The sequence below is a fragment of the Prionailurus viverrinus genome, chromosome B3 (genome assembly GCF_022837055.1).
Source record: "Prionailurus viverrinus isolate Anna chromosome B3, UM_Priviv_1.0, whole genome shotgun sequence".
Lineage (NCBI taxonomy): Eukaryota > Metazoa > Chordata > Mammalia > Carnivora > Felidae > Prionailurus > Prionailurus viverrinus.
Genome location: NC_062566.1, coordinates 22,993,234 through 23,008,130, shown reverse-complemented (window position 1 = coordinate 23,008,130; position 14,897 = coordinate 22,993,234). Strand labels below are relative to the sequence as shown.

Here is a 14,897-nt window from a genome sequence, read left to right as displayed (position 1 = left end):
GAGTTTTATGCTGGCTGCAAAAGCAGAAGCAGAGATAAGGGTAGAATGGGGAGACACCACCACTTAGAGGTTAAACCAGAGGACCTGAAACATACACAATCAGAAATGCAATTTCTGCAGGGCAAAACACAATATAAAGCCAATGTGTATGTCAGGAGTGAGGTGCTGAGGAGATAAGGAGTGGTCAATGGCTGCAGTACAGTTGGAGGAAACATCCTGGATATGCATTTCTGTGTGCACCTTCTGAGGAGGGTACTCACTGAGTGGGTGGTGGGGGCACTTTAGCCCTCTCTTCCATGCTTTGTGGTTCACCTTGACTTTGCCTCAGCTTCAAACCTCACCAGCCATGTGGACTCCACACTGCTCCAGGTGGACCTGGAAGGGGCCCTGGTGGCCAGTGGCCCAAGTCATACTGGAAGAGAAGAACATGTTGTGGTGGAGGTGACCCAGGCCGATGTTCCAGGCTCCAGGCGGCGGCGGCCACAGCAGGTTACACTTATACTTTACTTAAAAGGAATTGATAAAACTCATTTCATCTCTTCATAAATTGATTTCCTTTTGAGTGGATTTGATGGGAAGCCATAAGGCAATGACACCATTCTTTTTTTTGTAATTTTATTTTTTATTTTTTAAAATTTACATCCAAATTAGTTGACATATAGTGAAACAATGATTTCAGGAGTAGATTCCTTAATGCCCCTTACCCATTTAGCTCATCCCCCCTCCCACAACCCCTCCAGTAACCCTCAGTTTGTTCTCCATACTTATGAGCCTCTTCTGTTTTGTCCCCCTCCCTGTTTTTATATTATTTTTGTTTCCCTTCCCTTATGTTCATCTGTTTTGTTTCTTAAAGTCCTCATATGAGTAAAGTCATATGATTTTTGTCTTTCTCTGACTAATTTCACTTAGCATAATCGTCTCCAGTTCCATCCACATAGTTGCAAATGGCAAGATTTCATTCTTTTTGATGACACCATTCTTAGGCAAGCCCTGTCTTTTGCTTTGTCTTTGCAATTATTTTTTCTCCTTTTGTCTAAGATAATTATAAAACTCTTGCAATTTCAGTAAAATCAGGCTTGTGAGTTTTTTATTCAGATGATTTTATTGGACAATTTAGGGAAATATATATTTGAACGTAGTTTTCTGTTGTTAAATCACAATTAAACTTGGGCCTTACCTCATGGTATAGAAGGTACACCACAGTTCCTTTGGGTTTGTGGACACTTAACCAAGTAGTTAAGACTTGCATAATTTCTAAACCTTCTGCTTCTAAAGCAATAGGCTCTTGTACTTAGTGTCTCCTAGACCATCTTTAGCTCCCATACTTTGAAGACAAGGAAGGTCAGCAGTGGTGTTGTCACCATGGCCCAGAGCCCAGACAAGGCCTGGCCCGTCTCTGGGCATCCTGACCTATATCCCAAGTCCTGATAACTCCCTGGGATTATTATGGTGACTTGTGTATGAAGTTCATGGGTTTTTCCTATTATAATCCAGAGAAGGAAACCCTGCTGTTGCACAATGCTGTGTCATCCAAAACAGAGTGTCTGATGGGTTACTGCACCCTCTTATTTTCCTGCCATGCAGAGCAGGGTCCACAGAGCAAAGGCATCATTATTTTTTTTTTTTAATTTTTTTTTTCAACGTTTATTTATTTTGGGGACAGAAAGAGACAGAGCATGAACGGGGGAGGGGCAGAGAGAGAGGGAGACACAGAATCGGAAACAGGCTCCAGGCTCTGAGCCATCAGCCCAGAGCCTGACGCAGGGCTCGAACTCCCGGACCGCGAGATCATGACCTGGCTGAAGTCGGACGCTTAACCGACTGCGCCACCCAGGCGCCCCAAAGGCATCATTATTAATTAAGCTGCAGTTTCATGGGTGGTGGTCTATGCAGCACCAGTGTTCTAAAAGTGTTGCCTTGGTCGTGGTCTTAGGACATAAACTTGGCTTCCTTGTGTGCAATGCACAGCCTGATGGCAACGGCTTCTCAGTAAAGACAAGGTGGGCACACATCTGTCTGCTCTGTCTGTGAGTCTTGTGTGGAAGAAGATGTGACCCTTTGCAGCCTGCTGACATAACTGCCTGCCCATGGGGCTGTACTGAGCTTCTCTGCTCCAGTGCCAGCATAAAAATCCAGCTCAGAAACACGAGGAACACAAAAGTCCTTTACTACTAGGCTTTTTCTGATATACTCTTTCCAAATATTGAAGTGTTTTAAGAGAACATATGAACTCTCATTCATGCTTTGACTAATTTCAGAGTTCCTATTTTCATTTACTTCATGATTTTTGGGCAGCAAGACTCCCGTCCTCCCACTGAAGTTTCCCTGGCCCCTCAGCTGCCCCAGCCAGCCCCCACTCTCTGCTCATACCTGGCTCCCCTCAGCTGGTTCCTCCACTACCCTGCTTGGGACAGGAAGATGTGGGGTGGATTTGCCCACAGCAAAGGAGCTTCATCCTTGGATCCTGCCTCTCATGTGCTCCTGTGACATGGGTGTGGAGACTTGTCTCTAGTTTGCAAGCAGGAGGCAGTTGTAAGTAAGCATTTTCATGAGTTGCCTCAGAGGGCTCAGAAGATTCCAAGTCTCCCATAAAGTGCAGTGATTTATTTTGCTCATAATAAATCATTTTGACATCTATACCTTTGTATCTTTTATACTAATTCTATGTGTGTACTTTTGTATTCTTTTTTCTTAAAGCCCTTCATAAGGTAGAAATTTCCAGTTCCATACAACTTGGATATGCTCTAGTGTCAGGGATTTGGGAGTTGTGTAAAAAGTCCTTGCTGTTCCTCTTTTTCTCCTTATTATAAACAAACACGTACACTGAATAACACTGAATCCCAGGTGATGGTTCAAAGCCTTACTGTGATATTACATTTCAACTTTTACAGGTCACTCAGAATTGGACTGTATTTTTAAATCCGAGAAGAAGTGAGCGCTTGGTGGTGAGCAGGACCTTTGAGATACTGAGCAGGTGGGTCTCAGGTGATCAAAGATCTTGAGGGAAGGTCTTCTGAGACATGCTCACTTAAAAAGTTTGACCTGTGAGACTCAAATTTTTGGCACGAATAGCCAGATCAATTATATGACTTGGATGGGATGCTCTAACTGGGGAGACTGTGAACATGAGGGATGTAGGAGGGCATCATAACCACAAGTGTCAGGAAATGAGGATTGATTTCAGGGTCCATTTTGAAGCAAATGGTATTTTATAGTTGATTTTATAGTCATTAATATTATGAAGCTCTACAATGGAGAATTCCAGGAAATTTTTGGATTCTTTCTCTTTTTCTTTAATGCCACTCCATATTATGTCTGTAGGAGTGTGCTAGTCCTGTCATAACAAATACCACAGACTGCTTAAATTAAAAAGTAGAAATTTATTTCCTCAAGGGTTCAGCAGAGTTTGTCTTTTCAGAGGCCCCTCTCCTTGGTTTGACAATGCCTTCTACTTCCTGTGTTTTCACATGGTCTTTTCTGTGTTTGTGTCTGTCCCTATCCCTTCTTATAAGGATACCAGTCATACTGGATTAGGGACCACACTCGTGACCTTATTTTAACTTAATTACTCCTACAGAGACTCCGTCTCCAAATATAGTCATATTATGAAGTATTGAGGGTTAGGGTATCAACATCTATATTTTGGGAGGACACAGTTTGGCTCACAACAGTTGCTGACCGAACTTTTAGAAAAATGCTTTAGTTTCACGATGCCACATACTGTTAATTATTTGGATGCTTATTATTCCAGGTACTTTCCCCCATCATCTGTGACAACCCATCTATATATTCTCAGGTTACATGTGGCCCTTTTCCAAATCACTGTCATGTGAGAATGGTTGGCTTTGCTATTTGTTAGCAGGTAAAGCAGTCAGTGTGTGATAAAGAGAAAGAGAATTTTAATTTTAAATGGCTAGAACCAATGTGAAAGTTCCTGCTCCTTGTTAATTGTTGGGGTGGCACCTGCCATGAAGCAGATGCTGCCAGGTGGAGGCTGAGGGATCTACATTAGATGGATCTGACCACAGGGAGGCTGTGTCTGCATCTCCCACTACTCATATATACCCTCAGAGCTCCTTGTCTTCCAGGTCAGGAATTGGGCTAAATCACTCTGAGATTAATTTGGGCTCTCATTATCGCCATAGATAACTTGTGTTGGGAAGGACACCAAGGAAACAAGCACTAATTGTTGACATAGGGTCTGGTTTCCTTTACTAATGGTAATATCTTTGCTTCATTCTACAGAGATACTGTTTCTATCAGCATTCGAGCCTCTGTCCAGCAGACCCAGGCTGTTCCTCTTCTGATGGCTCATCAGTATCTCCGTGCAAGCATAGAAGCACAAGTGATCATTGCTGTGGTCATCCTTGCTGGGGTCTATATGCTGATTATATTTGAGGTAACTTTCATGTCAGCTCTCAGATTTATTTGGGCTCACAAGTAAGTGTCTTTCAACGTGTGGATGGTTTGGATGGGCTAAGTTCTCCTTTTTAAAAGTTTCTTTTTTTATTTTGAGAGAGAGCATGAGCAGGGGTGGGGCAGAGTGAGAGGGAGAGAGAGAATCCCAAGCAGACTCTGTGCTGTTAGCATAGAGAGGGCCTGACATGGGGCTCGATCTCACAAACAATTAGATCATGACCTGAGCTGAAATCAAGGGTGGGATGCTTAACTAACTGATCTACCAGGTGTCCCTCAGTTCTGCTGTTTCTTTTTTTTAAGTTTATTTATTTATTTTGAGAGAGAGAGAGAGAGAGAGAGAGAGAGAGCGCACAAGGGGCAGAGAGAGAGAGAGGGAGAGAGAGAATCCCAAATGGGCTCCACACTGACAGTGTGGAGCCCAACTTGGGGCTTGAACTCACAAACCACGAGATCATGACCTGAGCTGAAATCAAGAGACACTTAACTGACTGCATCACCCAGGTGCCCCTCACTCAGTTCTGCTTCCTAATCAAACTGCCATGGCATCTTTCCTAAAAAGGAAGATTCCACCATTCTATGTAGAAAGTTGATCTGTACTGGAATATTTGCTGAATGTTGGCAACTGACACATGCAAGATGAGCTGCATCAGGTACCAGCAAAAATTTACCTGAGAAAACTGAATATGTGCATGATTTTCTTACTCTCATTCTGCTGCTCACTTGCAATGTGACCCTGAAGGGGCAAATGTGGAAACTCTCTGAGATGTACATTAGACTGTACCCTATTTGTTTCATAGGAATATGAATGTTATAGAGACTTGAGAGACCTTGGGCTATATGGGGGGGAAGGATTATTATCTGTTATGCTTATCAATTCAGTGTATGAGCCTTTTTACAAATGATCTTATGTCTTATAAATTATGTGTTTTGGGGGAGCTAAGCATGGCCCTACCTTTAATAGCATGAAGCAAAGTGCAGACACTGCCTGGGTGGGCTGGTACATTGTTAATTTAATTGTGAAACCAGACTTACTGCAACACATTGATGAGAATCTTGGCTCCAGTAGGTTGAGCCTGGAAGGTCAGTAGAGAATGTACTTCTAAAGAAGCATTTCTTCTTTAGTGTAGGATAGGTATGAGAAATACCTTGGAGTTGTCAAGAAAATGGCCTGCAGGAGAAATGGCCAGGAAAGTTCCAGAAGTTTGCCTGTGGTTGTCTAGTGTGCCTGGTGAGGAATGTTGGCTCAGTAAGTTGAGCCCAAATTGTCCAACAAGGTCCACTCATTAGTTGTTATATCTCTTATGTCTTCTTTATTCCAGAGTAGCTCTATTCTCTCCATTATTTTTCTCTTCTTTTTTTTAAACCAATATCATCATGTTTCAGGGTTCCCTTGGTCACCCAAACACTGTGATTTTTCTAGAAGGGCTCACAGACTCACAGGCAGCTCTGCCCTGTCTGGGCTGTGGTTTATTATCATGACCAGCAATGGAAGAAGCCTCATCAGGAAGTCTGGATGAGTCCAGAAGCAGGGTTCTGAAAGGTCTCCTTTCCCAGAAGTGGCCACATAGAACATGCTCCTTCCTTCAGCAGTGGCATTTATGCCCAGGGCAGCCTGCTTGAGACTCAGAGCTCCAGGGTATTGATGAAGGCTTGTCATGTAGGCTCCCTGAGCCCACCAAAGTCCTAGCCTCCCAGAAAGAAAGCAGGTGTTAACCATAAATCACATTTTATAAAAATAATTTAGACATGCTAGTACAGCAGAATGCAATGTTCTAAGCCTATATAACAACATTATCACTTTCTATCATAAGGAATATTCCAAAAGCCAAGTAACCAGATTCCAGCCAAGGGCCAACCCTAGAGCAGGCTCTTCTAAAGGCTCTTCTAATGATGGCAACCTTAGGCCTTCCAGGTTAGCTCTTTACTGTACCACCATCTAGTTCAAAAATATTTTTCTGTGGTTCTGTAGAACATCTTGCATCCTGGATTGGGCTAATAGACCCCTCATGGGATTCTTATTCTATTCCTTTTATTTCCTATGGACTACAATTTATATCTGAAGCCTTCAGGTTTTATTTTGGGGCACTTTTGCTTCACAGGTGTTCTAGGAGTTTGACTTGCACCAAGGAGAAGTATAATGTCTAGATGTCCCTCTTGCAGGGATGCTGAGATTGCTTAGTGAGTTTAGGTGGTGGCAGCCTGGCCCAGTGTTTATCAAGTTCCCTGTGACCTTTGCTCCTAATAGTTTTAATATTCACCAGGGACCATTAGCATTTGCAATGAATTTTCTAATTCTGTCATTCTATCTGCATTTATAAATGACACATTCTGTACTGAAGAACTTTCTCCCACCCAATTTCATTAACGTGAAACACACTTAATGCCAGAAACACAAGATAAATTATTTTTCCTTAATTATCAATTTTCATAATAATGATTTGTTGCCTTAGCAACTTCCAGTGGTGTCCACTGAATTTATTTTTTGTCTGTCTCCCATTTACTGAGTATCATTTTGAACTTATGGGTTTAATAAATTCAATGTACTTTAATCAGTTACAGTCATTAGTAATTAAAAAATACAGTTTAATGCCAATTTATTTTTGAGAAGACTTCTTTTTATTCTAGAATTTGACTTTTTTGTGTGTATAATTCTACAACCTTTCAAAATTACACAATTATAAATATTTATTAATCTTTCATTAATTAATGGCTGTTATTAATAGCCATTCAGAAAATGCTTTTCCCTCCCTCCCAACAGCCATGTTGAAGTAATAAAAGTCCTGTAAAGAGGCCAATTCAACATGGCTTTTACCCTGGCAGAAACAAAAAGTGAGGAGGTTAGAAGAAAATAGATATATTAGTTCAATGAAAGGCTCATTAAGGGCACCCTTTATAAGTCAGTCAGGTGAACTGCTGCCCCTCAGTATAAGGCCTCACTCCTCTCCTGCTCCATATTATAATATACCAGCCACATTATCTATCAAAAACCTTTTTTGTTATTGTTTTGAAATAATTAAAGATTCACAGGGCATTGCAAAGAAATGTACAGGGAAGTCCAATCTATACTTCCCCAGCCTCCCTCAATATTAATGTGTTATATGACTATGGTTTAATAATATCAAGACCAAGAAATTGACATTGGTACAATCCATAGAGCTTATTCAGATTCAGTGGTTATAGAAGTGGCAGAGAAGTATGGAGACTCTGAGCTTGTCTTGCCCCTGAAATGCAGCTAGATCAGCATCAAAGCACTTTGAACACCTAAGAAACTGACCTGAGGATTAATGAAAAAATCTGCATAATTTGAGCCACAGAATTTGGCAGGTATATGGTATGGAGAGGTGAATTGGGGGAGAGAAAAGCTGCAAAACCATGGAGGGTAGGGAGCTGTTTTCACAAAGAAAGGACAGAAAGAGAAAGAGAAAAGGGATGATTGCAGCACATTGGGATTGTGCAAGAAAAGCACTCACCCCTGAAAGTACCTGGAAAGGAAGAGAGAGAGAGAAAGAATTAAAACACTTGCAGGGGACTGGACAAGAAATCTGTTCCCCAAAACCCCAAAATTTGAGAGAACAGAGAGTGTTTCAATACCACCAGGATTCTATAAACAATGGAGTGCAGAGTCTGAAGTTCTGAAGCTCAGAGCCTGGGAGTGCTCTGGTGAGGAAGTAGGGTGAATCCCTAGGATCAGGCAGTGTGGTCTGAGGGGTCTGTGTGCCACATGGTGAGAAGCTGTTCTCCTGCTTGGAGTGCAATTTGGTAGAGGACATACAGCCTCCCTGTGGGCAAAAGTCCTCATGGACCCTGGAGAGCAGCCATGTTTGCTGATATTGAGACAAAGATGCCAGAGTGTGGTAAAATCCTGGCACCAGCTGTGTGTTGTTTTTCCATAAACTCTGAGCCTCTCCTGCTGCACGATCACTGGAATGTTTTCTAGAACAAGCTGGCAACCAGCCATTGCTCTGTGAGACCCACCCCCAGAGAATTAGTGTGGGTCTCTGAAGTGTGGAGTTTTGAAACAGCCTCATCTGAGACAAAACTCTGGAGGGAGGCACTACCTGGCAGGTGGACAGCTTAGACATGGACAAGGTAGAGGCAGGGAGTGGATGGAGACCTGAGACAAGGGAGGGGTGCTTGATCATAGGTCAGGGAAGTGCAAAGTTCCTGTGCCAAAGACTAGGGAGCTGGGTGAAGCCATTTTCACCTCTGGCACATACAGGGATCCACCCCAGTAAGCTAATCAGTGCCACCAAGTGGAGAATGGAGCCATTACACCAAGCCCCACACACCTGCACCCTCCAGGCACATCCCCCAGAAGATCAAAACAAATCCTTCCCACCTGCTTAGTCTACAGACTAGTATGTTTCAAAGTTTCAGTTCGAGGGGAAACTGGTTGTAACTTCAGTCAGGTTTCCTTCTGCTTGCTGGTTCATTTATTTGTTCGTTTTCTTTACTTCTGTTTTTGCTTAAATTGTTTTCATTTTTTTCTTTCTTTTCTTTGTATTTCTTGGATACAGAAAGAGCAAATTCTTTTTTTATTGTTTTTTGTTTTGTAAATTAAAAATATTCTATTTTATTTTCTTTATTTTATTTTACTCTATTTTATTATTTAAAATTAAAAAATTAAACTTTTCCCCTTCCTTTCTCTTTTTTCTCTATTCTGTCAAGCTTTTTTCAACAAGCAGGTTGAAACACACCTAAGATCTATCTTTCTTTACTTGAATCTTTTTTTGGCTTTGATTTTTTAATTTTAATTTTTTATTTTACTGTTTTTCTTTCTCCAAAATGACAAGACAGAGAAATTCACCCCAAAAGAAAGAATAGAAATAAATAATCGATTTAATCAACACAGATGTGAGTAAAATGTCTGAATTAGAATTTAAAACCACAATTTTAAGAATCCTAGCTAGGGTTGAAAAAGCATAGAAGACACCAGAGAATCCCTTTCTGTGGAGACAAAAGAACTAAAATTTACTTAGGCCAAAATTAAAAATGCTGTATCCAAGATGCAATCTCAAATGGATGCCATGACAGCAAGGATGAATGAAGCAGAGCAGAAAATAAGTAATATAGGGGATAAAAGTATGGAAAATAATGAAGCAGAAAAAAAAGAGGGAAATAAAGGCAAAAGGTCATGATACAAGACTTAGAGAACTCAATGACTTATTAAAGATGAATAACATTTGAATCATAGAAGTCCCAGAAAATAGAGAGAGGGAAAGGGGCAGAAGGTTTATGTGAACAAATTATAGCTGAAAACTTTCCTGATCTGGGAAGGACACAGACATCAAAATCCAATAAGCACAGAGAACTCCCATTAGGTTCAACAAAAACTGACCATCACCAAGGTATATCATAGTCAAATTCACAAAATACACAGACAAAGAATTATGAAAGGAGGAAGGGAAAAACTGTCCTTAACCTAAAGGGGAAGACAGGTCAGGTTCATGGAGAAAAACAAAACAAAACAAAACAAAACAAAACAAGGCAAGACAAAACAAGACCAAAAGCAACGAAGACTAGAAAGGATCAGAGAGCATCACCCAGAAACACCACCAACTCTACAGGCCACACTATGGCACTAAATTCATATCTTTCAATAATCACTCTAAATGTAAATGGACTAAATGCTCCAATGAAAAGACATAGGGTGTCAGATGGATAAAAAAATAAGACACATCCATATGCTGCCTACAAGAGACTCATTCTAGACCTAAAGACACCTGAAGATTGAAAGGAGGGCATGGAGAACAATCTTATGCTAATGGATGTCAAGGTAAAGCCAAATTAGCCATACTTATATCAGACAAGCTAGATTTTAAAACAAAGACTGTAACAAGAGATGAAGGGCATTCTATCATAATTAAGGGGTATACCAAGAAGATCTAACAATTGTAAATATTTATGCCCCCAACTTGAAAGAACCCAAATATATAAATCAATTAATCACAAACATAAAGAAATTCATTGATAATAATAACATAATGGTAGGAGACTTTAACACTCCACTTACAACAATGGACAGGTTATCTAAGCAGAAAATCAACAAGGAAGCAATGGCTTTGAATGACACACTGGATTGGATGACCTAACAGATATATTCAGAACATTTCACCCTAAAGCTGCAGAATGGAAATTCCTCTTGGGTGCATATGGAACATTCTCAAAAACAGATCACATACTGGGTCACAAATCAGCTCTTAACAAGTACAAAAAGATCAAGATTGTACCATGCATATTTTCAGATCACAATGCTATAAAACTTGAAATCAACCATAAGAAAAGATTTGGAAATACAATGAATACTTGGATATTAAAGAGCATCCTACTAAAGAATGAATGGGTTAACCGAGAAATTAAACAGGAAATTAAAAAGTACATGGAAGCCAATGAAAATGACAACATGACAGTCCAAAACCTCTGGGATGCAGCAAGAGTGGTCATAAGAGGGAAGTATATATAAATCCAGGCCTTCCTAAAGAAGGAAGAAATGTCTCAAATATGCATGCTAACCTGACACCTAAAGGATCTGGAAAAAGAACAGCAAATACAACCCCAAACCAGCAGAAGAAGGAAAATAATAAAGATTGGAAGGGAAATCAATGATATCAAAATAAAAAAGCAGTAGAACACATCAACGAAAGTAGGAGCTGGCTTTTTAAAAAAATGTTTATTTTTGAGAGAGAGAGGGAGACAAAGCATGAGCTAGGGAGGGGCAGAGAGAGAGAGAGGGAGACACAGAATCTGAAGCAGGCTCCAGGCTCTGAGCTGTCAGCACAAAGCCTGATGCGGGGCTCAAACCCACAAACCTTGAGATCATGACATGAGCCGAATTTATTTTTTTTTAATTTTTTTTTAACGTTTATTTATTTTTGAGACAGAGAGAGACAGAGCATGAATGGGGGAGGGTCAGAGAGAGAGAGGGAGACACAGAATCTGAAACAGGCTCCAGGCTCTGAGCAGTCAGCACAGAGCCAGACGCGGGGCTCGAACTCATGGACCGTGAGATTGTGACCTGAGCCGAAGTCGGACGCCCAACTGACTGAGCCACCCAGGTGCCCCAACATGAGCCGAATTTAGAGGCGTAACTGGCTGAGCCACCCAGGTGCCCCAGGAGCTGGCTTGTTGAAAGAATTAAAAAAATTGATAAGCCACTAGTCAGATTGATCAAAAAGAAGAAAGAAAAGACACAAAATCACAAATGAAAGAGGAGAGATACCAACCTCTGTGTGCAGAAATACACACAATAATAAGAGAATATTTTGAGCAATTATATGCCAACAAATTGTGCTATCTGGAAGAAATGGACAAATTTCTAGAAACAGATTTCAGTGGTTATACATACACTTTGTGTGTGTGTGTGTATGTATGTGTTTGCATGTGTGACTGTATACAATTATATATATAGCTTTGTGTAAGTACAACTACAATAAGGATACTTAAACTGTACCATCACCACAAGCTCCCTGTGATAGCTCTGTATAGCCACACCCATCTCCTTCTTCATTATCTCTTAGGCCTGGTAACTACTAATTTGGTCTCCCTCTCTATTATTAAGTTACTTCACCAATGCTTTGTAGTGTAATAATGTAGAGTGTGTCCTTTTGAGCTTGGCTTTTTTTTCAGTCAGCATGATTTCCTTGAGGTTCATCCAAAGTGTTGCATAATCACTATTTTATTTCTTTTTTATTACTGAATAACATTCTGTGATATGGATGGAATAGTGTGTTTAAGCATTTATCCTCTGAAAGGCTAAAATGATTTTTTTCATCATTGGACTACATAAATAAAGATTCTATGAATACTTAAAAATATTTTTAAAAAATTAATGATGTTTTATGTTGTTTTATATGTACTTTATTCTAGACATAAGGACTTTGTTGGTTGTGTAGTTTGCAAATGTTTTCTCTTAGTTCAGTTTATAAATGTTTTCTTTCGTAGATTGTGCTGTTGGTGTCAAGTTAAAGAACCTACACCTAGGTCCCAAAGATCTTTTCCTATGTTTTTTCCTGAACTTTATGTCGTCTTACTTTTACATTTGAGTCTATGATCCATTTTGTGTTCACCTTTGTTTAAAGTGTGAAGTTTAGGGAGAGACTAACTTTTTAATCTATGGAGCATTATTTAAACTTATGGACCTCCAGCACCATTTATTGAAAAGCCTAACCCATTCGAATTGCTTTTGATCATTTGTTAAAAATTAATTGGACATATTGTGTGGATATATTTCTTAGTTCTCTATTGTGTTTCATTGATCTATGTGTGTATTCTTCCACCAGTACCACGATATCTTACGTACTTCAGATATATCATAAATCCTGACACTGAGATGAGTGATTCATTCCACTTTTATTTTTCAGAATTTTACTGTCCATTCTATGGTCTTTGTCTTTCCATATATATTTTAGAAAGAACTTCCAGTCCATGAATGTTATATGCCTCTTCATTTATTTAGGTATTTGATTTATTTCATAATTTTTCATCACAAAGATTGTGTACATATTTTGGTAAATTTATACCTAAGTGTTTCCTCTATTTTTGGGGCAATTGTTATGGTATTGTGTTTTTATTTTAGTTTCCATTTTTTCATTGTCTGTATATACAAGTGCATGTGATTTTTGTATGTTGATCTTGTAACCTGTTACTTTATTGTTAATAATAACACTAACAATATTTTTACTTATTAGTTCTTGGAAGTTTTTTTGTAGGTTCTCTGGGATTTTCTATATATATAATCATACCATTTGCAATAAGAACACTATTATTTATTTATTTTTTCAAGTCTATATGCCTTTAATTTTCATGCTTTATTGCAGTGGTGAAAACAAGAGTGGTGACAGTGGATATCCTTATCTGTTTCTGATCTTAAAGGGAAAGCATTCTGTCTTTCACCATTAAGTATGATGTTATGTTTAGATATTGTAGATGCTGTTTAAAAGATTGAGTAAATTCTTTTCTTTTCTTGGGATACTGAGAGTTTTTACCATAATTGGGTATGGAATTTTTGCAGTGTCCTTTTGTGTCAGTTGATTTCCTTCATTAGCTGTTTGATATGGAAGAGTACACTGATTTATTCTAGAATTTTGGACCAGCCTTGCATATCTCGAACAAATCTTTCTTTTCTAATGTATATGTTGGTGTAACTTTTTTTTGTATCACTTTTGCTCTTAGCACTTCTTTTTTTTAAATCTTAATATCTTACAACTTATTTTAATTTTTTTAGTTTTTTAATATTGAGTTATTTTTCTTTTTTTTATTAAATTCTGTTTTTCATTTTTTTAAATTTGCATCCAAATTAGTTAGCATATAGTGCAACAATGATTTCAGGAGTAGATTCCTTAATGCCCCTTACCCATTTAGCACCTCCCCCTCTCCCACAACCCCTCCAGTAGCCCTCAGTTTGTTGTCCATATTTATGAGTCTCTTCTGTTTTGTCCCACTCCCTGTTTTTATATTATTTTTGTTTCCCTTCCCTTATGTTCATCTGTTTTGTCTCTTAAAGTCCTCATATGAGTGAAGTCATATGATTTTTGTCTTTCTCTGACTGACTAATTTTACTTAGCATAATAGCCTCCAGTTCCATCCATGTAGTTGCAAATGGCAAGATTTAATTCTTTTTGATTGGTGAGTAATACTCCATTGTGTGTGTGTGTGTGTGTGTGTGTGTGTGTGTGTGTGTGTGTGTATATATATATATATATATATATATATATATATATATATATATACACACCACATTTTCCTTATCCGTTCATCCATCGATGGACATTTGGGCTCTTTCCACACTTTGGCTATTATTGATAGTGCTGCTATAAACATGGGGATGAATGTGTCCCTTCAAAACAGCATACCTGTGTCCCTTGGACAAATGCCTAGTATTGCAATTTCTGGGTTATAGGGTAGCTCTATTTTTAATTTTTTGAGGAACCTCCATACTGTTTTCCAGAGTGGCTGTACCAGCTTGCATTCCCACCAGCAATGCAAAAGAGATCCTCTTTCTCTGCATCCTTGGCAACATCTGTTGTTGCCCGAGTTGTTAATGTTAGCCATTCTGACAGGTGTCAGGTGGTATCTCATTGTGGTTTTGATTTGTATTTCCCTGATGAGGAGTGATGTTGAACATTTTTTCAGGTGTCAGTTGGCCATCTGGATGTCTTCTTTGGAGAAGTGTCTATTCATGTCTTTTGCCCATTTCTTCACAGGGTTCTTTGTTTTTTGGGTGTTGAATTTGATAAGTTCTTTATAGATTTTGGATACTAACCCTTTATCTGATATGTCGTTTGCAAATATCTTCTCCCATTCTGTCAGTTGCTTTTTCGTTTTGCTGATTGTTTCCTTCGCTGTGCAGAAGCTTTTTATTTTGATGAGGTCCCAGTAGTTCATTTTTGCTTTTGTTTTCCTAGCCTCCAGAGACGTGTTGAGTAAGAAGTTGCTGTGGCCAAGATCAAAGAGGTTTCTGCCTGCTTTCTTCTCGAGGA

At 39.2% G+C, this 14,897-nt stretch overlaps 1 protein-coding gene across 1 annotated transcript in view; it reads left to right on the top strand.

Annotated features, from left to right (window-relative positions):
- Positions 1–14,897, top strand: part of OCA2 (OCA2 melanosomal transmembrane protein) — a 492,037-nt gene that overhangs the window by 92,744 nt on the left and 384,396 nt on the right. Inside the window, exons 6-8 of the mRNA XM_047864593.1 lie at positions 329–489; positions 2,892–2,974; positions 4,246–4,399. Coding sequence (XP_047720549.1) covers positions 329–489; positions 2,892–2,974; positions 4,246–4,399 — 398 coding nt within the window. The remainder of the gene's footprint in view (positions 1–328; positions 490–2,891; positions 2,975–4,245; positions 4,400–14,897) is intronic.